The sequence below is a fragment of the Trematomus bernacchii genome, unplaced genomic scaffold (assembly GCF_902827165.1).
Source record: "Trematomus bernacchii unplaced genomic scaffold, fTreBer1.1, whole genome shotgun sequence".
Classification (NCBI taxonomy): domain Eukaryota; kingdom Metazoa; phylum Chordata; class Actinopteri; order Perciformes; family Nototheniidae; genus Trematomus; species Trematomus bernacchii.
Window position 1 is genome coordinate 3,481,050 of NW_022987547.1, and position 25,772 is coordinate 3,506,821.

Consider the following 25,772-nt stretch of genomic DNA (forward strand, 5'->3'; position numbering starts at 1 on the left):
AACATCGTGGGATCCAATTACTTTTCCCCAAAATAAATGCAGCTGTTAAAACATGTCACAAGACTTGTGTGTGTGTGTGTTTGAAGATCCCTTCAAGGAGGAACATACAAGTGTTTGGTTAACTAGAAGACAATTAGCTGAATGTGGTTAAAAGATCATGTGGAACAGAAAATGTGATTAAATGTAATGTCGTTAAATGTGAAAGCTAAAAGTAGCTTTTAAAAAAGCTGCAGGAACAAAGGTATTTATGTAAAAATCACTTTTTTGAACTCTAAAAAACACATTTCACAGGAAGTAGAATAACACGGTTGGAATATTAATCAGCTTTTAGATTTGTGCTGCTAATTATTGTCCCCAATAAATCTGGACATTGCACTAATGTAGAATAAAGAACTCAAACTAGCAGAAGGTTCCAACCATTTGCCTAAAACTGAACATGCAGAGTAGGTTAAAAATGCTAACACGTGATGCAAGTCGACCAAGGCAACTGCACCATAACTATTAATAGGTTTGCAGAAAACACACTCATGCACAAACTTTGACCTACCCAGGCCTCTGCCCATCGTTTTAGCAGTTGCTCATGCTCTGTGAGTGCACCTCTCCATTGGTTCAAATCCCTGGACGGGACGCTCTCCTCATCTGTCAAATAACAACATCTATTATTGAAATAATGGCATTGATGACAACCAATCCCAAATACCTCTTAACATGCATTACTCGTGATATATTTCACATTTAGGGACATAATAGCTTTTAATTCTTAAAAACACATTGTCAAGGTATATACTGTAGATCCATAATATACAGAATAGCCGAGAGGCAGTGAGAAAATATAGTCTGGGGATCCTTCTATAAATCGGATTTAAATAGTTTTCTCTTCTGTGTTTTAATTTCTCACAACAATGTACACACAAAATACAGTATGGACCTTTGAGAACCAATAAAGAACATGTGGCATGGGACCAGTTTAGCCTCATGTGGCTAACATCAGTATGACAACAAACAATAAAAAAAAAATCCCCAGGCAAAACGTTATCACCCCTACCAGTTACCTACAGTATGTAGTTAGCTTCAATTGAAAACCCCTGTATACCACCTGTTCTTCAGTCGTAAAGACAGGAAATAGTCTTTTTTAAATTGGTATCTTTAAATGGAACACCAAATCATTTTCTGGATATACCTCCAATAGTGAGGCGGAGGTCCACCTCAGACTTGTCGCTGCCCGTGCTGGCCTCAGCGACACAGTGGTAGCGGGCGTCCTTGATCAGAGCCCCCTCTCGGAGCCAGCTGCTCACCAGAACCTCCTTCTGACCCAGCGGCAGGCGGTGCTCCATTATGGGGGTGTCCAAAATGTGCCCATTAATTAGCCAGTGAATTTGGAGATCACTGGGACCTGAGGGAGAGAATAGGACTTCATGTTGACCCGCCAGATGGTCGACACACTGACACTCCACACGGACGTGCTGTATTAGGAATACTTGCCTTTGGTAGATCTTTTTATGACGTTCTAGTTTCAAACGTTTGAAAACTGCAACTGAATGTACATGCAGTGTAAATGTATGCAATCGCTCACCAAAGCGCTGTTATTTACTGCATCTTGATCATGCAGAGTATGAATACACGTAGTTTGCATAACATTTACAACTGTATCATCACTAATGAATCCACCTTGCTTAAAGAAAAAGTCAAAATCCATTGTTGAAAACATTTGACAAGATTTATTTAGCCTCCCTACCAAGAGCAATGCTCCCAAAAAGTCCCCTAGATTTATGTACATCTTCAAATGGTATTTTTCCATATATACAAATATATTTACACTTGTTTACAGGCACAACAAAAATAATCCAGATAAGGTATTGAGATGTAATCCTACAATTGACACCGTGGACAAAAAGGATCCACTTCTAAATTTGACATTCGCGCCAGACTGCCGTTACATACTTTACACAAAAATGTACCATGTTCATTTATCATTAGAAGTGAGAATTGAGACAACCAGATCACGTAGACAGCTGAACATCAGATCTTGTCTTTTCAAACATTCACTTATTAAAAAAGGTATCTTACCAGACACCTGAAATTGAGACTAACAGTTCTCCAAAAGGCAGATGCCATGAAGCGAAGGACAGGCTTGTTTGCAACAAATCCAGAAACACACACTTCCAGTTAGCTTATGTTTGGGAAATGGAAACATGCAACGTGCAAAAAGTCAGAGAGGATGAGTGAAAAAGGAGGGAGGGTTAAAAACAGTGCAAGGAAAAGATTTGTAGTTCCGGAGTTGCATTCGAGCCATCGTCACCGACACCACTCACCCAGGGCCAGGCAGAAGAGCAGGAAGGCCTCCTGGGCGTGCACCCCCCAGGCCTGGTCCTTCAGCAGGGGGGGCAACAGTCTCACCTCTGCCTCTCGGGCCTCCACACTGTGGGGCTTGGTGGAGGAAGAGGTGGAAGAAGAGGAGGAAGAAGAGGAGGACAGGGAAGATGAAGTGTCGACAGGAGAGGAGGCTGTGAGGGAGGGAGTGATGGGAAAAGAGAGTATTGAGGAAAATGGGAAATCTAATAAAAAGGGGTGACATGCAAATCAGACACGAGGGAAACTGAGGCGCTAGGCTCTAAAAAAAAAATATATGAAAAATATCTGCTGCAATAAATTAAACAAAAAGAGCAAGATCTTAACTACTTACAAACGAGACATGATATTACCACAGAAGAGACTCATCTCAAATAATCATGTTCAGAAAATGTTCTAAAACTGAAGGCTTGATTTAAAATAATAATACAAAATAACTTGAAAGAAAAGATTGTTTCCAGGCTGTTTGAGAAAAAGACCCTGATGATTGATATTGTCAAACATCCCATAATACTGGACATATTTATGTTAATAACACACCGCATGAGGGGAAATGACGAGTAGCGGTTAATACACAGGACCATCAGGAGGTTATCCATGGAGGAATGTCGACTTCACAGGTAGGACACATTTCATTCAGAGAAACTCAACATTGTCACTTAAAGATGACTCTGCACAAGACAGTGGTTTGATTTATTCCAGCATTCTTATATCATGCCAGTTGTGGGTTTTTTCTATTTTTCTGACCTTCAGACATACATTGCCACCTCACTGGGTGAGATTAAGGCCCACATACCGGGTGCTGCAGATGGCAAGAGTGTACAACAAAGCAAGGCTGTAACGTACCGAGGAAATCTTCCCTGAGAAATAATGTAATGTTGAAGCCTTTACAGTCCAATCGCCTACGTGATGTTTTGAGAATGTTTTTCACCCAGGCTGTACAAAAAAGCACGACTCCAATTTGGAAAACATCAAGGTAACTTACCAATTTGGTAAACAATGTTTCCAATTTGGAATTTAACAAAATAGCTTTTCTCGCTGGACCTCAGCAGAGCGGGTGCAGCTTCTGTGAGTACAGTTTTTACCTTCATCATCATCATCATAAGCCCTAAATCAGACATCAACCTCTACAGGCAAGTAGACTTAAGCTTTGTGTCGATTAAACTTCACGTGATGCTGTACACTGAATAAACCTTTATAGAGGAAACCACGTGTGATTTGTGGGAAGATCCAGAAAGAGCGGGACATCCCAATCAAATAGTCTTTATGCTGACAGAGGCTTCTTGCTAGCAGTAAGGTTCATCTGCATCTGCAAACTCGATGGGCTGAGATTCACAGTCCACATCGAAGGGCTTCTCCTGGGACGGGCTGTCTCCCCCAAAAGTGTGGGAGGGGATCCGCCCGTTGCCACACTCGGGCTCGGTCTCGTACCCGGTGTCGCGCAGCGCCTTGAGGTTCTGGGTGGTTTGGCTGCCGTTCTGTGTCGGCTGCTCCGTCATGTTCATTTTGTCGCTGGTAGTAGCTTCCATCAGACCCGCCTCGCAGGCCCGGTACTCCGGCTGGTGGGTGCTCTTGTGACTGCCCAGCAGAGCGGCTCGCAGCCTCAGGCAGGGGGCCGGCAGGTACTGCATGTAGCAGTTGTACACTAGTGCAGCCAGGAAGAGGAGGAAAAACAGGAGGAAGAGGAAGAGCAGGGCGGTGCTGTTGTTGTGCTGCAGATACTCCGCCGCTGGGACCCGGCTGTCCTGGCTGCGCGGCGTGTTGGAGCTCAGGGGGGGGGAGCTTCGGAAACCTGATGGTGCTGCTGGGCGGCGGGGTTAGTGATGAGTCAGTTTGGGGAGGGGAGGTGAATTGGGCAGTGGCTGTGAAGCTGGGAGGGGCAATGGCCGACGTTAGTAGGGCTCTGTCTGTCTTACCGTTACCTTCAGCTGCTTGTGTGCTAGATGTCTCCTGGCTGTTGAGGGGGGGGGTCACGTGGCTGGCCTGCTGAGGGGCTCTGGGCGGGAGAATAAGAGAGAGGACGTATCCGGCCAGGAGGCGGCTGAAGTTCTTCCCAGCAGCGGGGGCCCATTCCACAGACCAGCACTCGTAGTGACCTTGGTCCTCGGGGCCCACGCTGTAAATAAGGAGACCGTTTTCGGCTATGAGGTGGAAGCGCGAGGCCTCGGTGAGCACCGAGCCGTTGGATTTCCACATGACCTGGGCCAGGTTGGAGCGTACCAGGCACGGCAGCTCAGCAGAGCTTCCTGGTTTCACCTTCACACGCTGGAAGTCCTTCACAGATAGTCCTGATGCTACAAGGCAAAAAGAGCGGGAAAATAATTACTTAAAGGCCCAGTGAGAAGTTAAAGGCAGTCAAACAACCTAGCTTTAGCTGATAGGATAGTGACAAAACAATTGCACACCGCATTCAAGTTATTCTATTATGATAATTAACAGATTGTTTTACCCTGACTGTTTGTGTTATAAAGCTTGTGATGTGAGAATGTTGAACCCTACCTGAAGGACACTTGTCTGCGTCACCATTCAGGCTCTGGATTAGCCTCCTGAAAAAACAAACAAGCATTATAATCATGGCACCTAAAACATGCCAACACTGAAATGAGGAACTATCTAGACTGTGACGGTAAATCAAGTCAAACGAGATGGAGTGTGCAGTGTAATAAGGCATGAGAGGAGTACCGGTATGTAGGAAAAGGATTACCTAGGTCGTTGGCTGGGGGCATCGAGGATATTGACACAGGCAGCAGTGTGAGGGTCCCAGGCACAGTAAGGGTCCCGGGCCAGGACGCAGTCCGCGCAGGACCGGTACCGGCCGCAGAAGGCTGTGGGAGACTGAACCACACCGGAGTCTGAGCCAGCGTACAGAGACCGCGTCTGTGGAGAAGCACAAGGTTGTTCACGTAAATATGTCAAAGAAAGAGTGCACAACAAAAGACACACACTAGATCACTTGGAATGTCCATAAAAAAGGCCCCTTTAACATTTAACCACAAAAAGTTTACAAATCACCAATCATAATTGGAGTATTAGTAGCAGAAAACATAACTGGTTTTATTCCTGGATTGGGACCTTTGTTGTACAGTTTGTCATACCCCTATGCCACCCAAAAAAGAAAACTGCAGAACTGCTGTCTGAAAAAAGTGTGATGCAAACTCCAGACAACCACAAACACACCGCAGCAACGAGAAGCACACAGTCTCATCTGGTTTAGAGAACTGATGGTTTTGCATTTAACAGTGATGCCATCTACTTTGTAACTTCCTGTTACGAAGATTAACGATAAACATACAAAAACAGATGCGTTTGAGTGAGGGTGGTGAAACCACCTGTCTGCACCACACGCTACATCCTCAAATTCTCATAAAACCAAACCATCTCAAAAAACGTAATACTATAACTTTCATTGGTTATGATTTAATGCAAAACTGTTGCATTAGACTCCATTTGTTTTAACTTAGTGGGCCTAATAACTGGCATCTGAGGATATTAAACCAACACATAGCACCTTGACAGGCAGAGTTCCTAGGTGTATGCTTAAAACACATTTTCTAATTCTGGAGCCACAAATTCTCTTTGTTTAGTGAGTAAGCGTCACAGAGGCGTCACTGACCTCAGAGGACAGCAGCAGGTTCTTGATGGACTCGGAGTTCTTCAGGAGCTGGATCTCCTCCACGATATGCACCTCTCCTTCATACACCACTGACTTGTGCAGGATTCCCTTATCTAGAGACGAGAATGGAACAATGTCATTTAGTTGAAGAACAAGTCAGATATTAGCAGCTTTGAAACAAAGGACTGCTACTCAATGATCAGTAGGCACCGCAGGTCAAGGCAAATACTTTACCTACTCGATTTTGTTAAATAAAATCTAAACTAGAATGGAATAGTTGTGATTGAGGAAGAACTTTAGTATACAATCAATAAATACAGTAAAGAACAAATATAACGCTGATGCATTGTATCAGCACATGCGTACATAAAATAAAAAATGGACATTATGGGTTAATAAACCCAATCAGGATAACATTGAACAATTTCAAATGATTTACTTGTATGTTCCTACCAGTTCCAGTGAACATGACGTCGTAAATCTTTCCATCGAGCGCGCGGACCCTTTCCACAACGATTTGGGTGTAGTTGACGTCTTTGGTGATGAGGCGAGGCCCGTTGCCGATGGGCAGGACGGGGTCCTCCAGCAGGGGGTGGTCCTTCACAAACTGAAGGGTCTTGTCCGGCAGGTGGAGAGAGCTGCTGATGTTCTGCTGTCGCATCAGGTTGTTAATACACTGGAGGAGAAAGGCAGAGAGATTTACACAAAAGTGGAATAAACCATTTCACGTCTGTTTCATCAAAACAAAAAGCATTCTTGGCCCTGGACTGCATTACACAAAACTAAAGTACAGTCTTTATTATTGAAGCTTTGTAAAAGGTACTCACTGCTCCAGGACGTGGAGTGGGAGTGATGCCGTTGTACCGGACCCACTTGGTGTGGGACTGCTCCACTGTGACCTTCTGCATGTACTTGCCCTTGGAGAAGACGTCTTCCACAGCTGTCATGTTGTAAGCACACACTGCTGACAGGCCCACGTTACCCCTGAGGCACGAGGATGATGATTGAGTCGGAAGAGAAGAGGGGGAGGAAAGAGAAGAAGTGAATTTATGACCTGCATTGTGTTCACATATCAACCTTTTTCCAACTTCTTCAAATCACTGACCACTGGGAGGTGAACACCCCGTAGATGACGGTGTCCTTCCAGTCGGCGCCCTTCAGGATGAACACATCATGTACTACGTTGAAAACAAAGTTGAGCTCAGGCATGGAGCACACCAGCTTGGCTTTCAGGAAGGACGTCCATTTTTTCTGCAAAGTGCGCTGCCCCCCGAGGTCACCCTGTGGAAGAGAGGGTTTATCAGCACATGGTGGGAGAGAGGCAGAAGGACGAGGGAAAAGGGATGAGAAGAGTGAGAGAATGTGTTCAAGGGCGTCATTTCCACTGGGAATGGGGGGGAACATGTCTCAAAATATTGTGTCTTAGCCGCCTTCAGTTATTACTCAAAGTAAAAAAGCGCTTTTTTGCTTAGTCATTTTACATTTTTAAACAATATCTTAATTAAAAGTGTATTTTTTCTCCCTCTTTGAAAGCAACAGACATCCTTGAGTGTGTGTACAGTTAATTAAAGTGACATAATTATAACAACTGCTGTGTCCTGTTTTGAATTATGCTTCTGGCTTTTACGGGAACATACAAATTAAATCAAAGTTTATTACTTTCTGATCATTTCTGGGAATTCACAACAGCGTTGGCCATCAGTGGTGAATTGGGATGGAAACCTCTAAACATCAGTAATAACAGACTTAAATATGCCTGAACAGCTGCTCACAAAACATCAGAGAGATCAGAATAGTTTGTTATTCATTTGTTTTTCCATCTTAAAATGTTCCTGCTGGTTTGTTGATACAAAATGATCTCTTTGTGAAATGTATTTTTGGGTTCCTACCATCAGCTGTCGAAGCCGGTAGATTTTACATTTGGGAAAGTACAAAAGATCTTTTATAAAAATTCAAAATAAATGTCACTGCTGCAAGAACAGGGGTCTTTTAGATCCTGTGGGCTGCGCACTTGTATGTGCATGACTCGATAAATATGACTTACTAACTGTAGATGATTTGCACCATGATATGAGCTCAGGTGAGTGTCAAAGAGGGATGTAAACAAAGACAGCATGCACACACAGACAGCAGGTGGAGAGGGATAAGAGGTATGTGCAGATGGTACATGATGACGTGCACTGACCTTACAGACGCGGGCCACCCTGGGGATGAGCAGCTTGCCAAAGAATTCGTACTCCACTGACACCTCGGTGAAGAAGTAGTAGATTTTATCGTCCTCGCCATCCACTCTGTTACTCCCTTCACTGATCACGTCAGCAAAAACAAAACTTGGCTCTGAGAGGAAAACAGAGAGTTGAGAGAAGGGTATTGGTGAAAGGGAATATATAGGAAGAGATTGAGCTGATTGATTCCTGCTCCTCAGGGTGCTATTAAACATAAAACAACAGAAACATTAAAAAACACATTTAGAAACGGCTAAACGAAGACACTACAGGTTGTCCGTAATTCCTTTATATTGGGTACAGTGTCTGATTTGTTGATTAAATGATGTATGACACATTCAAATGAAAGCCTGTGTTTCTAGTCATGATGCTCTTAAAGAAAGAGCCAAGCACTGGAGGTCAAAAGGTTAAAAATATTATGTTTATAAGCTTAAATTATAGATACGAACCGAGAATTCAACTCCTGAAACTGACGTGACGTGAGAAGATGATGAGAGAAGATGTATCAGTTAGTCCACTTGCACAGTGTTAGAGTGGAGTGTCTTTGCCGCATAAACAATTTAAATAATTTAATTTTGGCTTGATATCAAGTTACACACAGAATTAACACTAATTAGCGACAGCTGATATGACATGAGCTGCTGCAGACGAGGTTTTATCATTTGAATAGGTGAAAGTGACTATCAACACAGGCTGAACATGATAAACTGCTATCGAATGTTTATACTCTGCTCATTGCCAATGTGAAAAAGCAAGGACAGATAACAGATGTGTTAGCGTCAGAGCAAATCTGCGTATTTTGTCAATGTCAGCATTAAAGGTAGGGTAGGTAAGTTTGAGAAACCGGCTCGAGATCGCTAGAATTTGAAAATACACAACCGGAGAAAATCTGCCACTTCCTTACAGAGCCCCTCCTCCAACACACACGAACGCGCACATGACCAATGAGGGCACGAGATAAGTTTGTGCACAGATGGAAGGCTGACAGGCAGGTAGGCCATCCAGTTATTTTAGCCGTGCCGGCTAAAATGATTGGTCATACTTTTTACAGTATTACAGCTTCCACAGATGACATTTTTTAATGGATTTTTTGTCAAAGCACTTAAGATATTCATTGCTATCGGGATGTTAAGAGCATTCCATGGAATATAACAAAAAGTGTATCTCGAGCCGGTTTCTCAAACTTACCTACCCTACCTTTAAAGCAAACATATTTTTATACATATTAAAACTCTTATGTCAGGGAAACGCTCTAAAGGGATTAGATTATGATCAGGTACATTTGAGTTTAGGATATCTTAAATTACCACACATTATTTTCTTATTACATTCATTTACTTCTTACATATTGTCCCAACTCACCATTGAGCCATGATGTGGAGTACTCTGTCCTCAGCAGGGACTGGGATGGAGAGTATCTGGACATAATGGGTTCGCTGCCTAAGAAGTTATAAGCTGTCCCTGAGTACAGCTCTCCATCTGATGAAAACAGGGAACAAAAACAAACAAAAAATGTGTTCAGCTAGTCCATTTTGCCTTCCAAAAAACAAGAGATTATTGGGGATTGTAATGCACTTTACACCATAAGAGCTCTTAGTGAAATGACATAAAAGTGGCTCCAACTCACCAACCATGACGGTAGTAAAGCTTTGCGACGGGTCAAAGGAGCACTTCCCCCGGCCGTCTTCAGGTTGACGGTCCAACGAGAAGTCGGCGAGGTTCTGAAAGTTTCAGATACAGTTAAAGGTCGCTGCAGATTTGTGAGACAAACACATGTTTATTTATGTCGATGAGCGGTAACCTACCAAGTAGTCACACTGAGGTTGAAAGGCGTGCGTGCCGCAGACATACAGCCGCTCATCGTCTACGACTTGCAGCACTCGAATGTAGTTTAGACAATCCCTCTGAAAGGCAAAGATAAGGGGGAAATACAATTAAAACACAGATGTTTGATTGTAAACTGTGAATTTATAACACTTGACTATACTGTTCTGACTCCATAATAAAATAGCATGAAGATATTTTAACTAACCTCTTTTGATTTTCCTTTTAAAGTGCACATCACCATGGGGTTTTCTGCAACTGTCCACTCGACCTTGAAGTGGTAAAAAAGAAAATAACAATTAGAAAAGTTACAATTTTTGTTCCTTCTGTTGTCACATATACCATCCATATTTTGTTACCTTGTTGTTTTTAACCGTCACGTTCTTCTTGCTGAGCTCAAAGATGGCCTCCCGTGCTCCCACATACAGCGCGTCTCTTTTCTCGCTCAGCAACAGCGTGGAGTAGTTGAAGATCCCCGGCTCAGAAAACTCCATCAGATCTAAATCTGAGCACAAACGTTACATTGCATTACTTTAACATTCATATCATTGACCCATTTACTGAAGATAATCCACAAATAGTTTTGTTACATGTAGGAACTGTTTGCCTTCTACAGAACTACAGCCACTAAATGTATCGTAAGGAAGCGTGCATCTTCTCAGACTATTTAACTAGATAGATAGTTACAATTCTGCTTCGAAGGACACCACTAATGTTTTCATCTCACGCCCGATAACCTAGGAGTCCATGTGGAGAATTAGGCTTCTTTCTGCGTGGTGATACCATTTGCAGGGTTAGTTTGGTAGAAAGAAATGAGTTTGTCTATTAAACTGCTCACAACCAGATCTATGGATTGTCTTCAGTGGTCATGTTTTCAGGAACAAAAAACAATGTTATTTTATTTCCAATGTTTTTTTTGCTGCTTTGTGCAAGCCAAGCTCCATCTTGATCTATTACATTAGAGAGAAGGCAGACATAGTTGGGGGTAACTGTTCCTTGAAGTGCATTAGGAGTAAAACAATGTAAACAAAGGTGACGTATGTAGTCTGGAGATAAATCCACTATACACCAATTTTGATTACTGTGGATCCTGAGTCCTTCAAACTAGATGTTGTAAACGTGTTCCTGCCTCTCTCAGTGAGACACATGCATCTCTCTTTAGACTCAGTGTTGTGATTGATGACAAGCCCAGCGGAGCGCTTGTGTCTGGCTCTCTTTGGTCGTGCCAGGTGCAAGTGGCTTCGGGTTGCAGGTGCCTGGACATTAACACCAGGATGATGAAAGCAAACCCCCCCCCACTGACTAACTGACTGAAACGGTGACTGTGCCACGGTGAGCGGAGAAACTTTATTAAAAGGATGGGATGTACTGGTTGAGGTGCCCTTTACACGAGAACGAAACATCTCTGGGGCTATTTATGTAAACGACAGTATGCAAACAGAACTTCCTCCCTGACGCCTAAATGCTCCAACTTGAGACTTGTGGTGAGACTGAGGTTTGTCTAAGATACATTTAATAGAGCAGGTGTCCTCTAAATATTCGGTGTGACCTTTTAGTTGAAAGAGTTCTCACAGATATGTCTTAACAGTCTGAATGCTCGGCTCTCCATGCAGTGCAAGTGGAGCAAATAATAAAATATAATCTCAGAATGAGTAATGAAGTATTACTTCCCAAATGTAGTGCCTGTAGACTCTCGGTGACTCAAGCTAAGTTTCAATTTGAATGATCAGAGGGGTTTCAAAAGAACATTTACCAGAAGTGGTTTGCATTTGTAAAGATGCATTTAACTGTAAAAAGACAGAAAAACCTATATGAATAACTAATACATTCATGATATATATTTGATAAGTTAATACAAATAATGTATTGATTAGAGAAGCAACATAAAACAAACCGCCATTTAAAAGATACCAGAGCCAAAACTGATGTCTTTATTGCATTTATGTTTTTTCTCTATTATTTTTGGTATACTTAAATTGTGCTTAAACATGTTTGGCACTTAAACATAATGAATGAAAACTGAATTGTTTTTGTCTTAATACTTGTACTCTGCGAAAAGACAAGAAAGTTGAATCTAATGCAAATATTCTGTTTTCATCATGTAGCACTTCATCTGTTTAATCATTCAGAACTGTTACACTTCTTATCAATATAACGTGTATATTTAAATGTTTTTAAGGCTTACCTTGGTGTCTCCAGGAGGTTCGAGGCACAGCGTTGGGTCCATGCGTGGAGACCTCGAGGAGAAGCCCCAGAAACACTCCCAGCACGCCGAATCCCATGTTAGACTCTGATAACTTCGGAACTGTGAAGTTTCCTCTGCAACACAAAAAGAATAGCAATACAGTAAAAACTCGGCCAGATCAATAGATATTTTACAAGGATGTAGAAATGAACCAGTTCCTCACAGGCTGATCTTATCATGCAGCACAGACGAGACAAAAAGGGGCGGCATCAAATCCACTTCCCTCAAACTGAGAGCTGGCAGGACTGATTCAACTTCTTTGGTATCGTTAGTAAATCATGTCACACGCATTTGAATATAATCAATGAAAGAAGATATGTTGGACAGAAACTGAACCATTGAAAAAAGTTCTCACAATAAAAGAATGTATCAAATGAATGTGTAGATGGGTAAAATAACCATAATGATAATAAGAAAAATAAATGACAGATGTTTAGTAGAGCTGCAAAAATAAGTTGATTGTTCAATTTAAAGAAAATGAATTGCTTTAGTGACTTTTCAATCAAATAAACCAACAGTTCAAAGATATCTTTTATGACAGTTAAGTATCTTTAGGTTTTGGATTGAAGAATTGTGATGGAAGATTTCAAGAAGTGATTTTTGACGTTAAATAGACAAAAGGATTAATTAATTATCTGTAGATTAGGTGATAATCAAAATAATCTTTAGATTTAGGTATGCTGTTGTGAACAACAGGGAAACTATATGCGTGTTTATTGAACTGTATTTGTAAGGGTTTTTTAAGCAGATAGTGTGTGCAGAAGTCAGGTACAGATGCTATGTCATTATCAGGAACTAATGCTAATAATGTGCTTCTTCATGTTCATGATCAGCCGTCGCATTGTTTAACACACCGCAATAAAAAAAGGAAGTCAACTCTCTCTAGTGTTCAGAATCAAGTTTGACATTTAAACTTTTCCTACTTTCAATCCAGTGTTCACCTCAAGGCTCTTTAATAAACCACTGGTTGCTTTAGGAACTTGGAACCATTTCAGAGGTGTTAAATAACAAAGCAGGAAAACAGATGGATGTGAAGTTCCTTCCGAATGAAGAATAAGACCGGGGGCAGAGAGGGGGGAACCGGGCGGGAGGGGCAGCAGCACATGACGTGGTCCTGAACTAACACGACTTACATTAGCAGAAAAACACCAGCGCTTAACAAAAACTATACTCATTCAAATGAGCGCGTGTTTTTAAACTCAGTGAATGTGGTGCGTGATCACTGTATGACACTTCAGCTGACTGTTGGCATGTGCAACAACTTAACACCTCAGGCTTAAGAAAATCCCCCTTTTTAAAGAAGTATTATTTTTGCACTGCACTATTGTAGAGACACAGTGATAGGTGTATCCGTTTGCCTCGGATGGTGATGACGACAATGTCGATGAGGATGACAGCATTCCTGGTAGCTATCAGCTTTTATCAGATGAAGGTGTCGTTTTTCCATTGATCTACTTTGTGGAGCATTGTGATCTTTCTGCCTTTTAACAGCTCTCTCCTGGCATATTTACTTCAGGATGTGCCCGATAAGTCCATTAGGCTGCCCTGTGCCATTTGTGTTGAACTTATCCAGACCCACCTCAGGAGGTTGATGTTTTTATATTGAATAAAGTCTTGAGTTGTCATGTTTAAAGTGCAAGGCAGTGTTGGTAGAAACACACTTTTCTTCAATCCAAAGAAGGGATATAATAACATGTAAACAGTACCTTTTGTTCTGTAACGGCTGCCGTCATGAATTATTATAAAATAGAAAGCAATGTGATATCTCTTAAAATAATATTTAGGAGACATTGATGGTTTATCTGGTATATATGCTAATATAGCAGTTACATTAACTAATAACATTTAAGGCTTTAAGTCACTAATTTTGTCTAAAACCATATTCCAAGTCTCCTGTTTTAGGTCAGCAGAAAAGCTGGGGGGGAATACATTCTCATGCTTTAAAGCTTAAGTAAAATATGAAAATAAATCTCTAAATCTGTTCTCAATCCTGCTTGTAATTCGTGCAATGTTTGCTAAATTTACTGCAAACCAGGGCACATGCAATGTAATCTTTGGGGTCAACCTTCATGCCCTCAACCAAATTCACTCGACTGATGGATTGATCGCCTTCTTTCCCTCTGTAAATATCATCAATACTAAAATGGTATTAACTCAGAAAGTGATGACTGACATAATTCAATTGTAAGGCTCAAGTGCTTTCTGTCTTTTGATCCAATCACGTGAAAGCAGCAGTGTGGGACACGTCAGCAAAACTTCAGCTTAGTGCCTGAAATGTTCTCTTGTTTAACACAGAGGAAGTCTGCTTTAAAGTAAAAGAGAAGACTCTGAAGGACAATGCTGTATTAATAGATGGAAGGTCGAGTCTGGCTGATCAGGTGGTTGAAGCAGTTCTCAGAGGAAGTAAAGTGATCTGGCACAAAGCAGGTAATTCTGGTTTTCCACACCGTGCTCAAAAGAAACCTAAATACCCGCAGCACTGCTCCGCAAAATGGGTGGGCCGGTCACGCCCAGTAGGGGATGATAGGTTATCGGATGTCTTGTAAGACGAGGATTGAGATAACGAAAGCCGTACAAGAACCAACAGACAGGCTTCCAAAAAAAAAGAATGTGTTCACTCAAAGTTACAAGTAGAGGGAAGACGTGGTGAATAAAAATGATAAACACTTGTTTGTACAAAGAAAGTGTTTTTACTACTTGATTAGGTCATTTGTCCTCATTTTACATTTTTATAAACCAAATTCCAGAACAAATGATACCAATATAGGACAAATAAATCATTGTCAACCATCTTTTATTGACCTAGTAGCACAATTGTGGATCATCCCACTCAAATATAGGTTAGTAATCAGTTACCATACGAGGGGGAGATATATCATGTGGTACAGACAATCAATGAGGGTCGCCACAGCTAGAGAGAATGGGGGGGAATGATAAGTGATTATTGATGTGGTTGTAAATAAGAACAAATTGCCCGGGAGGTATGACCCCGCTAACACTGCGATTGTTGGGTTTTCTGTGAGGGCTTCCACCGAGTAAATCTGGCAAAGATGGAATTCCATCCCGGCTTCAGCCCGAGCCGTGGACTCCACTCTGCTAAAGAGGGGGTCAAACACACAAGGACCCATTGTTTACTGAAGATGAGGGTAGCCTCCACTCCACCCCCATCACATCCACATCATCACTGTAGAAGTAGGCAACAATGAACAGAGAGAGAGAGAGAGAGAGAAAGGCATCACGTCGCCCTCTCATCCAGTTCTTTTACAGTGTTGCCAATCTAAATGCCAGGACAGCTTAGCCCTGAGCCATGCCTGCATTCTCAAAGTTCGCACAAGCCCATGAGATCCTGATGAATCCCATAAAGATGATCCATAAATCTGTCTGATGACGGCGGCAGAAACTGTTAAACAGAGACCGGGAGAGAGAAAGGGGCAGCCCCAGAGTGACAGATGAGATAACAATACTGAATCTGTGATGAAAACCCCAGACTGACAACATTCCTCTGTTTTTGGCCACCAGTCCGACTGCACGCTGCATAAATAAAAGCCTCAAACTAGACCATATGTGCACTTCTGACGCCCTCCATCAATCTTACCACTCCGAGCTCCATTAAGGACAAAGCTTAAAAAAAGCTTCAAACCCCTCAGAGGGGCCGGGTTACAGTAGCAGAAAGAGCAGACTGGCAGCTACCCTACGCTGCTGAGAGATTTAGAGGAGTGGCCACACTGGCCTGGGATATTTAAGACGGTAACCATGCTGGCAGGTCTCTTTGAGCCCTTTGTGTTGCTCTCTCAGCTCCTTTGGCGGAGCAGGGAGGTTGACACCTGCTCGGGGCCTTGGGGTTCCCAGCACTGTGCTGTTAGCTGGGCACAGACATTGGCAGGCTTCACACTGAGGACAGAGGAGGGGGGGGGGGGGGGGGGGGGAACTGGAGCTCTGCCTATCTGTGCACAAGAACTGTGACTGGGTTAGTAAGTCTAAGCGAGAGAAAAAACTTCAACTGGAAAAGCATTTCATGACTACGCAGCAAATAAATCATTAGGGATGTGACAACCATTTCATTTGGATTGTAGCCGGTCATTATAATAAATCACTGTATAATCACATTTTAACACTGGGTGGGGGTTTCACGGCTACTCGCTTATTGTTTTTCCCTTTGGCACACACTGTCAGCTAAGTAAGCATGACCACAATGACTGCTGAATTACAGAGGAGGCAAACCACAACAACACTCCCTAATAACTCAGTTTTTTTAAATATAGCGAGGAAAAAGAGGATATTTGAACTTTTTACTCAAGGCAGAGGAGTGTCCTTGTAAAGGACAAACAGATAAGAGATACAGAGTGGCATTTTCACTGAAAATAATCTTTGTTTAAAGGCCACCCAGTGTACAAATGGAGAACACCCTAAAGGAAAACTCCCCTCTGCTGGGTGCACATAAAGAGCTGATAAAAAGTCAAATTTACAGGCGGCATGAAAACTTAACGGATGACTACAGCGAGATCTGTGCATCTGACAAATTCCCTCCACTATGCGCTATAGCAAAACGTTTCATTCCAACCACGTGTTGGAAAAATAAATAAATAATAATAAATGATGCAAAGAAGAGCGATCTCTCTACATCGGATTGATGGCGCCTTCTGAATACACTGTGGTGACTGCAGGAAGTGTGACTGGTAAGCATGTGCCTGGTGTTTTCTCTTCTCTCTGCTCTCTTATCTGAATGCGGTGGAAATCGGTGAGGGTTCAGACATGAAGCGTGTTGGACTAAAATCCCCCATCATCATCATCATCATCATCATCATTTTCTTAGTAAATCTATCAAATTATTCTCAGTGCCAACCACTGCAAGAGCATCTCCTCCGCTCAGTGAATCAAACAATGCAAATTCAGTAATGGCACAGTTAAAGTCTTGAAACAAGGCAGAACTTGTAGTAAAACATGATATGTGCTAGAGATGAATGCATTTAGGGTTGCAACAGTGCTACCAATGGGAGAAATCTGACACTGAAGATACAATTCAAAACCTACTGTAGCCTTAAACTCCCATAACCCCCTGTGTTGACCATAAATCGGGCTTAAATGGGGATTGGCACCCCAGCTGCGTCGACTGCCCAGCTTAATTCAATTGAATGGAGGATTCAAGTCGGTCTGAACACGTCGCGATAGTCATTTGATTTTTTTGGGGGAAAGTACTAAATGCTGAAAAGGAAAGGGCATTTAAGGAAAAAGTTCAACTGAACTGAAGCTGTATAAACGAAAGCAGCTGTATCTGACTCAAAGATCACTCAAGTCCCTGATGAAATGTTAGCATGACTCGTCACATAAAACCACATCTCCATCTCATTTCCAATGCAGAGTGCAGAAGAAGAAGCTCCATATCCTGTGAGCGGAGAGTAGGGTGAGGACACAGAGGGTGATGGAGGGTGAAGTGAAGGAGTTGGACATTCAGCGCCTGCCAACAACTCCAACCCCTCACTGGCTCTCTTTTCCATGTACTCATCATCAGCATCAATGCACAGAGTTGCTCTTCTTCCTGTTGCTGCAGCGCGCCAAAGAGGCTGCTAGTCATTTTGTTTTCTGCTCCATCTGAACTAAAGGGCCTAACCACGTACAAACAAACTTAAGTAATGGGAAAAAGTACTTTTTTGTGGAAAGAATGTCTTTTTTTTGGCAGTTCAGTATGACATTTCCATGCTGAGCTGCCCACTAAATGTTGCTCAAAGTTGTTCATATTCCTATGAAAAAGCATCTGCTGGTGTGAGGTTGCTGCTTCACATCTCGACAGGTTTTTATAAAAAAAGGTAGACCTGTCCCCATTGCAGGTCATGTATATCAACAAGAGTAGAGAACAGAAAAACCCCTGTGAAATGCAAACGCTATGTAAATGTCATTACATTTTCTAAAAAAGGCGTGATAGAATTGTATTCATTTTAACCAACTGTTTCCAATAAACTGATAGCTATATCACATTTTCTTAGTTGTATGTGGTCTATCTGAAAAGCACCACCCAGCTGTGGGATTGCTGATAACACAGCACTGACAGCTTATGCTAATGAGCTTGCTTTCTGAAGATTTTCTAATAAACCCATCATATCATTTGACATAACCGGAAATAATGTAATGATCATGTGACTGTTGGTGGATATTGCTGCACATCAAATCCAGGAGCTAGATTAAACTGCATCTCTGAAGCAATCACATGCACAAACTATTTTGACTATACATAATGTTGGTTTGTTTTTGCAGTAGCAAAAAAGCGAGCTTGAGTATCTCAAAGTTCTGTGCTTTTTTCTGCAACAGCACTAAGGCTTGCTCTTATATTCTCGAGGGGTATTGTGGGGTTATTTAAAGCCAGGCCTGCATGAGAAAGTGAGTGAGCGAGAGAGCATTTACTTGAAACAAAATACTGAGACCACAGAGGATGACACACACTCACAGGGACAGATGTCTGCTCCAATGTCATTTGCAGCTCAATGTAGTTTGGCTATAGATGTGGCAGAGACTTGAGCCCGCTCACATGTTTACATGGTAATGCCAACTGTGGCCATCAAATCCCTCTTATAACATCAGACAGGGTTCGAGCCCCCATCTTAAAATACTGCCAGCTGCATCAGAGTTGTGGGTTCTGTTTTCCCCACAGGCTGATTAAGTGATTTTGACATTTCAAGTAGGCTACTCACAACAGGGGCCTCATATTTTATCAGTTTAGGCTGAGCCACTGGTAACAACTTCATGCTATAACACTTCCTATTAAGCCTACAGTTCAGCCTGTCCCTGGTGTCTGTGCCGCTGGGCAAAATCTCACTTCACTGCACTCCTACGTTATTGTCTTAGTTACAATATACAGTTAAAAACTAGATTAATATCAATAAAGCAGAACCAAAGACAGCTTTTTCAATTCAACACATACTGATTCCTATTCAAAACGCCTAGATTACTCATAATGCAACTTAAGCAGTTATGCTAGCAGCCTCGAGCTGCTGGCCTCAAGCAGACATGAGGGGCTGGTAACCTCACGTCTTTCTAACTCAAAACCCCCATTTCTTCCCAAACAAACCAATGCTGACTCAAGCAACTTCTTTAGGCAATATATCAGACTCCACACAGCTCCCCTTGAAAGGCTTTAAAAAAAAAAGTAGTTTCCCCTTACTTTAAAGAACAGTCTCATTCACTCGATTTCTCAAACTGTCCAGATGAATTAAGACACAACAGTTCAACCTGCAGCTGCGGTCCATGTGTAAACCATCTGGAATCCATTCAAGATAGACATCAGCCTTCGATTGTCAAGGTGCAAAGCCACCGTGTCATGGCCACATTATGTTAGCATAAAGTCATCTGAAAGCCAGTGAGCAGCTGAGTGACCTGCTCTGCACAGCTGACTGTCATACAGACAGAAAGCATCTGAAGAGCAACAGCTGATGCTGCAGTCATCGTGCGTTATCCATGGTGAGCCCACTGGATGACAGATGGGCGGAAACATTTTAAAAAGCCAGATTAAGGATTAAACAGCATGATTTACAACACTCATTAATTCACATCTGCATTTAGGGCTGAATGATGACAAGGGGAACATGATGCTCACTTCTAATGCAGGCTGGACACGGAAACTACTTATTGAAATAAAGAAGGGAGAATTAAAACGTAGGTATCCATCAGTGTCTAAATTGAGGAAAAGAGCCTGTGTTAAGGCAACACTATACAGAGGATGTTAAATGGAAACCCTCCTATATAATTACTACTTGTAGGGCCCCTGTTGAGCTAGCATGTCGACCTAAAGTGGCCACAGCAAAGGCAAATGAGGGGTCAGGTCCAGTAAAGGGTATATTTAGTCTGGCGATGGCAAGCTTTTTAAAAACAACACGCCCTTTCCCCGCGTCACGTGGCTCTAGAAGATCTGAAAACTTCCCTATAAACATACAGGCAAGTGAAGTACGCTAACTAGAGAAACAGGGAGTGCTGTGTGGTGTTCCCCGGCCATGTACAGAACGTGCCTTTGTAGTCTAAAATGAAAACGTAAATCACCATGCACTCTGAGACTTTTATTTAAAAAAGGAGGAAAAGAGAGGAGGAGGTTGTACTATTGACATCGGAGTAATAACAATAAAAGGAGCTTGTGCTTTTAGGATCATCTAGGAGGGGCTACTAGTTTTCAGACATCAAGGTAAGCAGTTTCTTGAAGAACATTAAGGCTTTACCTCAGTTCATACAGGCCTTTCCCTTTGTCAATATAGAATAATGTCTCCGTTGCAAGATGCTAATATAACCAATAATGCGCACAATGTAGAATATAGTTTAACAAATTAATTCATGGAAGGTAGCAGCTCCTAAATTGGAGGAGAGCACATACCGCTCCGGTAAAAAAACGTTTTCTGGGTAAATACTGGTACATTATATAACCTGAGGTCAGATAGAAGCCACCGCTCACAGTGAAGTCATAAGCCTTTCACTTGATGTCGTTTCCTTGAGGCTACAGCGATGCCAGCCAGACCGTGGGGCGTATAATGGTGGACTATTTTGGGAAGCTGTGAAAGCCCAGCTGAAGGTCTTGTGGTCCCCAGCTGAAGGCCTAGCGGTCCCGAGTCAGTGAATGGTAGTCGCATTGGTGGTTAGTTTTTCTACCAGCTATAGCCAAGGGCAGGTGTCTTCAGCTGTGGATACATCTCTTGGTCTGGGTTTTCAATTAACTGACATGGAATATAAATATCTAAAAAAGGATTGGTCTTAGTCAAATTGCAAACATTTCACTTTGATTCACTGGTTAAAGAATAAAAAGTAACTAAATAAGGTCTTTCATATGACAGTTACTAGGTTGTAATACCAGTCAGCGGACATTTAAAAGAAGATAAATATCACAACAACAAAAAACTGCTATATTTCCCGCCTCTCCTTTCTGGACTCTTTTCTCTTCTCTCTGCAGAGTCTTCAACAGGCAGTGATTTCATGGTGGTAATTTTGGCCCGACAGAGACAAAAACCTCCTTTGGAGTGCTGTGTGAAAACTGGCCCGATCGCCCACAGGCTGCCACAACACTAACAGTGTGTCCCCCTGGGTTTGGCATACCGGGAGATAAAACACTAATTTCACCGTTTCTTCACAGCACAGGGAGGAATAAACGAGACCAAGCCCAGCCTGACACTTTTAAACACTTATCACACTGTTTTTCTCGTGATCTAGCGGGGCAGATTTAGGGCACACTTCTGTCCCCGTGGTAATACAAATGATTGAAGGCTTTAAAGAAGATTAGGTCAATTAATCAAGCAGCTAAATAAGCAAAATACATTGAAAAATATAAATCCACCATTAAAGTAACAGGCAGATCTTGATTTCTGGGCCACAAGTGTTGGCATCAGCTGACCTTTTGCAAAACCCCTTCCCCTAAGTTACTGTTGCTAAGTAAGAGTTTAACTTGGGGTCCTTTATGAGACTGTTTAGCCAGGTCCATTTTGAAGGGGTGGGAATTAATAAGCATTTGCTTCCTCCTACTCCCTTTCGGACACATATGATCTTTTTAAATTATTATTATTATTATTATTAATATGAAGACTTTTTTTGTTGAATATATAAATATTATCGCGAATGTGGATAAATACTGTATTTTAACAATACGGTATTCTGTTTTTCACATTTATTATTTTTTTTTTTTTTTAATCTGTTCGAAATAAAGATTGAAATGAAAATGAAATGAAGTAACGAAACAACTCTTATTACACGGTTACTAACTACAGAATTCAATCCTTTCACATAGGCCTTCTTGTAACTGAAACTATTAGTTTACATAATGACCTTATAATCTTAAAATTAGATTGCCTCCTTAGCTCCTTGCTAATCAAGGTAACAAATACAGTGCGCTGGTTAGCACAAGATGCTAACATCGCAGACAAACACACAGTTTAAACGAACACTGCTAGTGTTTTTATGAATGTTCTATTATAACGAAAGAAACCCTGCAAACTTTGGAGTTTAGAGCAATTTTTACACCGCTTTGGTATTTAGAGAAAATGTAAAGCTAGACGGGCCTGTCGTGGCTAGTTACGGTTGCTGAGCTATGATTGGACAACCGTTCTTTGAGGGAGGTGTTAAGCAATCAGTCAATTGCAGAGCAAAGGTAGTAAAGCCGGTAGTCCGAAACCCCACTAGAAGCAGGCAGCTGCACATGTGTACACCATGTACGTCAAACATAAACTTCAACAGATATAACAAATACAGCTGTTATGAGAAATCAGTTCATTTCAAAGCTGATATAAAAGAAAAGGGAACAACTTAAAGGGAAGGAAAACCAAATCACAGCGTAAGGGAGAACAACAAAATGATTGGTAAAAGGGAAAAGCATAAAACGTTTTTCCCCACAAGCACCAAAGCCAAGCGGAATCAAATCAAAAGGTGGATTGCCCAGGTGTGGTCATGCAAAGGGAATACAAAAAGGAGAAAAGCACTGGGGGAGGGGGGTTGGGGTTGGAGAAGCATGCAGCATTCGTGTTGAAGCATGCGGGCCCCTGAGCAGCTCAGTGTCGCTCTGCACAGCAAAAAGGGGGGGGATGGAGAGGAGTAGAGTTTCTGACCTGTGGCTCCTTACAAGACGCGACGCTCTTCCTCGGGAGAGAATTATAAAATCCTCAAGCTAGGGAGGGGGGGGTGGGGGGAGAAGACAGAAAGATCAGACAAGACATTTATGTAGTGGTGTAGTTAGATGTGTTGACCAGGTTAGACAGATATAGTGATGAAACAATGAAACACATGTTCTACAATTAAATAACATTTAGAAAGACATACAGGATTATCAGACACATACACGCAAGTGAGACAGATCACTCTGGAAAGGACAAACAATTACAGATATCTACAGACCACTAAGCCGGTGATATCATATGATAGCATGTCAGGATACCGTGCTAACTTTTTTTATAACCAAGGACAAACTAATGGTGAGAAGCCAAATGGTTATGATCTAATAGCAACAGAGAAACCTGAGGACAGACTGCTATATTAATCCCCCCTTTCACTTCTTTGTCCACAACAACAACCCTTTACGCTGTGGCCTGACAGTACACCATTGCTACTTGCCTTTAAACCGAGTTCTGATTCTAACATACATTTGTGTACCAATTAGCTATCGAGACAAATGATCTTAGGCACATCTTAAGCTCCTGGGGGCGCTGGAAAGAAAGTCAAAGGATCAAGGAAGTCATTAAGATTCATTGTCTGGAAAATCACCAACGTCTGAACCACATGTTGTGCCGATCCATCTGTTGGTGTTGCCATCATTAGAGCCACACAACCAGCATGGATAAAAAGATACTTAAATATTATCGATTAAGAGTGTACGCTCAAAAACTCTTCATCATCTGCTTTATTAGCCGACTGCATCAGTGTGGTTTGATCACCACCAACCCAAACTGTTCCATCTTCAGCCACAAGCTCACAGAGGAAGCTGATTCATAAATAGGTTTTCAGGGCATTGGACATTTTGAACAGTGTCAGCACTGGAGTTGTGCATCACTAATGAATCAACGCGAGAACAAAGACTGTAGGGAATTATCTGCATTAGCAGCAACAGAACAGTCAACTGGAAAACTATTTTGCTTTTCTTTTCAGTGCATGAAAACAAGACTTTATGAGTCAAAGGGAGTCAAAAATCTCCTCACTGCCGTCGTGACAGATGGTTGGACTTCCATTCACAAGTTTCCAGTCTGTTCCCTTACACTGCTTCCCTGAGCAAAATGAAAACCTTTACAACAAGGCTGAATACATTCTCCCTGCACAAGTACACCAGCTTAATTCCCACAGTGCACTACAATCCAACTCCGTTAAACATGGGCTTACATATTTACTTTGTCTTGACTATTGTATGTATTCTACAGGAACCTTTTAGCAGGGGATACATTTGTATTTTCTCTAGATCCTAAAAGACATTTGAAAATATATTTAATATTTTACAACAAAGGTCTGTAATAAAGTAACATTTAAATAACAACCCAAAGCTGTCACAATGAAAGCAACAAGCAATACATTTGTTACTGGCAAAGCAACACATACTGTCCCAGAACAACGAGACACATCTTCCAGACAACTGAATTCAGGTCACCCAAATAAACCCAAATATGCGGATTCATTAGCATATGTTGGGCGGGTTAAGCTACTGTAATGCAGCCCCCGCCCCCCACCCCTGTTCTACTGTAACAAAGAATAATCAGATTATGTAAAACAGAGATGATACATACCAGACTACAAGCAAGGGCAACTGATCACATTTAGACAAGACACAAAATGGTACCCTCTTCCTTTGGGATTCATATTTATTAATCTGTACTACAGTATCCTGCTATGAGTTGGTTACGGCAGGGAATATTTATCCATAATAAAACTGCTTAATACATTTCTGCAATCAATGATAGATTTAAGCTGACTGTAATTAATAGCATATTACTTCAGATCGGTTTAATGGATGCTATCGGTTTCCCAAAAGCCTGAGGATGGTTACTCGTGTAGATCAAGGTCAAGAGCCATGCTTGATAGTCGCAGTGTGTAGCCACTTTAAACACAATGTTTAGTTTTTCCATCGTTCTCAAGACTTTCCCATTCTCCTGACACTTCCTCACTCACAGACGCAAACAAAGAAAAAAAAAACATGTATGCAAGCAAGCACAAATACACGATGCAGCGAGGACCCTGCCACTCGCTATCCTCCGACAGCATCAATGGACCGTTGGGAGAAGATGACAGTCGGGTAAGATTGATGAGCTGTAGGCCAAAGGGGTTATCCCCCTCGACATCCTTAGGAAACACTCCGACTTGGCTTGCCTGGGCTCCCACAAAACCCTGTGACAGCTGATACAGACGTCTGACTATGCACCCACAAACCCCGGTGACACGCCTTCACGTCTCAATTCAGGACGTCCCGAGTGGGTGTCAGGCCCGGGTGAGAGTCCAGCCGAGCCCCCCCGACCACACCCTTGGTGACACAGCGGTCTGGAGAGGGCACGGAGAGGAAGAGGAGATGTCACGGGTCTGGCTGTTTTTAATTGATGAGTGGACTTGAATGAGGACCTGGCAAGCTGGCCTTTTGAAGACTCTTCAAGCCAGAACAAATGTATTAATAGGTTCAACTTCAGAAACCCAACCTATGGTAAACATACTGACAGGAAGGGCTATTGAGCCAACTACACTGTGACACCTGATTTTCCTTTCAGCTGACAAAGGTCCCAGCTCAAGCTTTTGTCAGCATCTTATGACCAGCACCCTGTGAGAAATTATTTCAGGTATTTTGTACACAATTCTTAATATCATGTCTCCAGATTAGTCTTTCCGGTTTTGTTGTGGAGAACATTTCCATTAACTTAATACCAGATAAAACAAAATGTAGATTGTATACCGCCATGCTACTGGCTTTGTCAGGCTGTTAAGCTAAATTGCTGTTGTTGCAAGCCAACATTACATAATGCTAATGTTTACTAGGAATGTGTACCATGTCCATCATTTCAGCTTAATGTGCAAGCATGTTATCATTGTCCTAAAA

General features: G+C 42.0%; 1 protein-coding gene across 1 annotated transcript in view; it reads right to left on the reverse strand.

Moving 5' to 3' along the window:
* Nucleotides 1–1,693: 1,693 nt before the first annotated feature.
* The window catches only part of sema4d (sema domain, immunoglobulin domain (Ig), transmembrane domain (TM) and short cytoplasmic domain, (semaphorin) 4D), a 35,623-nt gene continuing 11,544 nt past the window's right edge, over nt 1,694–25,772 (reverse strand). Inside the window, 15 exon segments of the mRNA XM_034123138.1 lie at nt 1,694–4,118; nt 4,120–4,643; nt 4,849–4,895; nt 5,054–5,226; nt 5,963–6,075; nt 6,416–6,638; nt 6,790–6,946; nt 7,068–7,243; nt 8,148–8,299; nt 9,550–9,666; nt 9,815–9,908; nt 9,993–10,091; nt 10,220–10,282; nt 10,371–10,516; nt 12,197–12,330. Of these exon segments, the coding sequence (XP_033979029.1) occupies nt 3,636–4,118; nt 4,120–4,643; nt 4,849–4,895; nt 5,054–5,226; nt 5,963–6,075; nt 6,416–6,638; nt 6,790–6,946; nt 7,068–7,243; nt 8,148–8,299; nt 9,550–9,666; nt 9,815–9,908; nt 9,993–10,091; nt 10,220–10,282; nt 10,371–10,516; nt 12,197–12,330 (2,701 nt within the window). The 3' untranslated portion in view covers nt 1,694–3,635.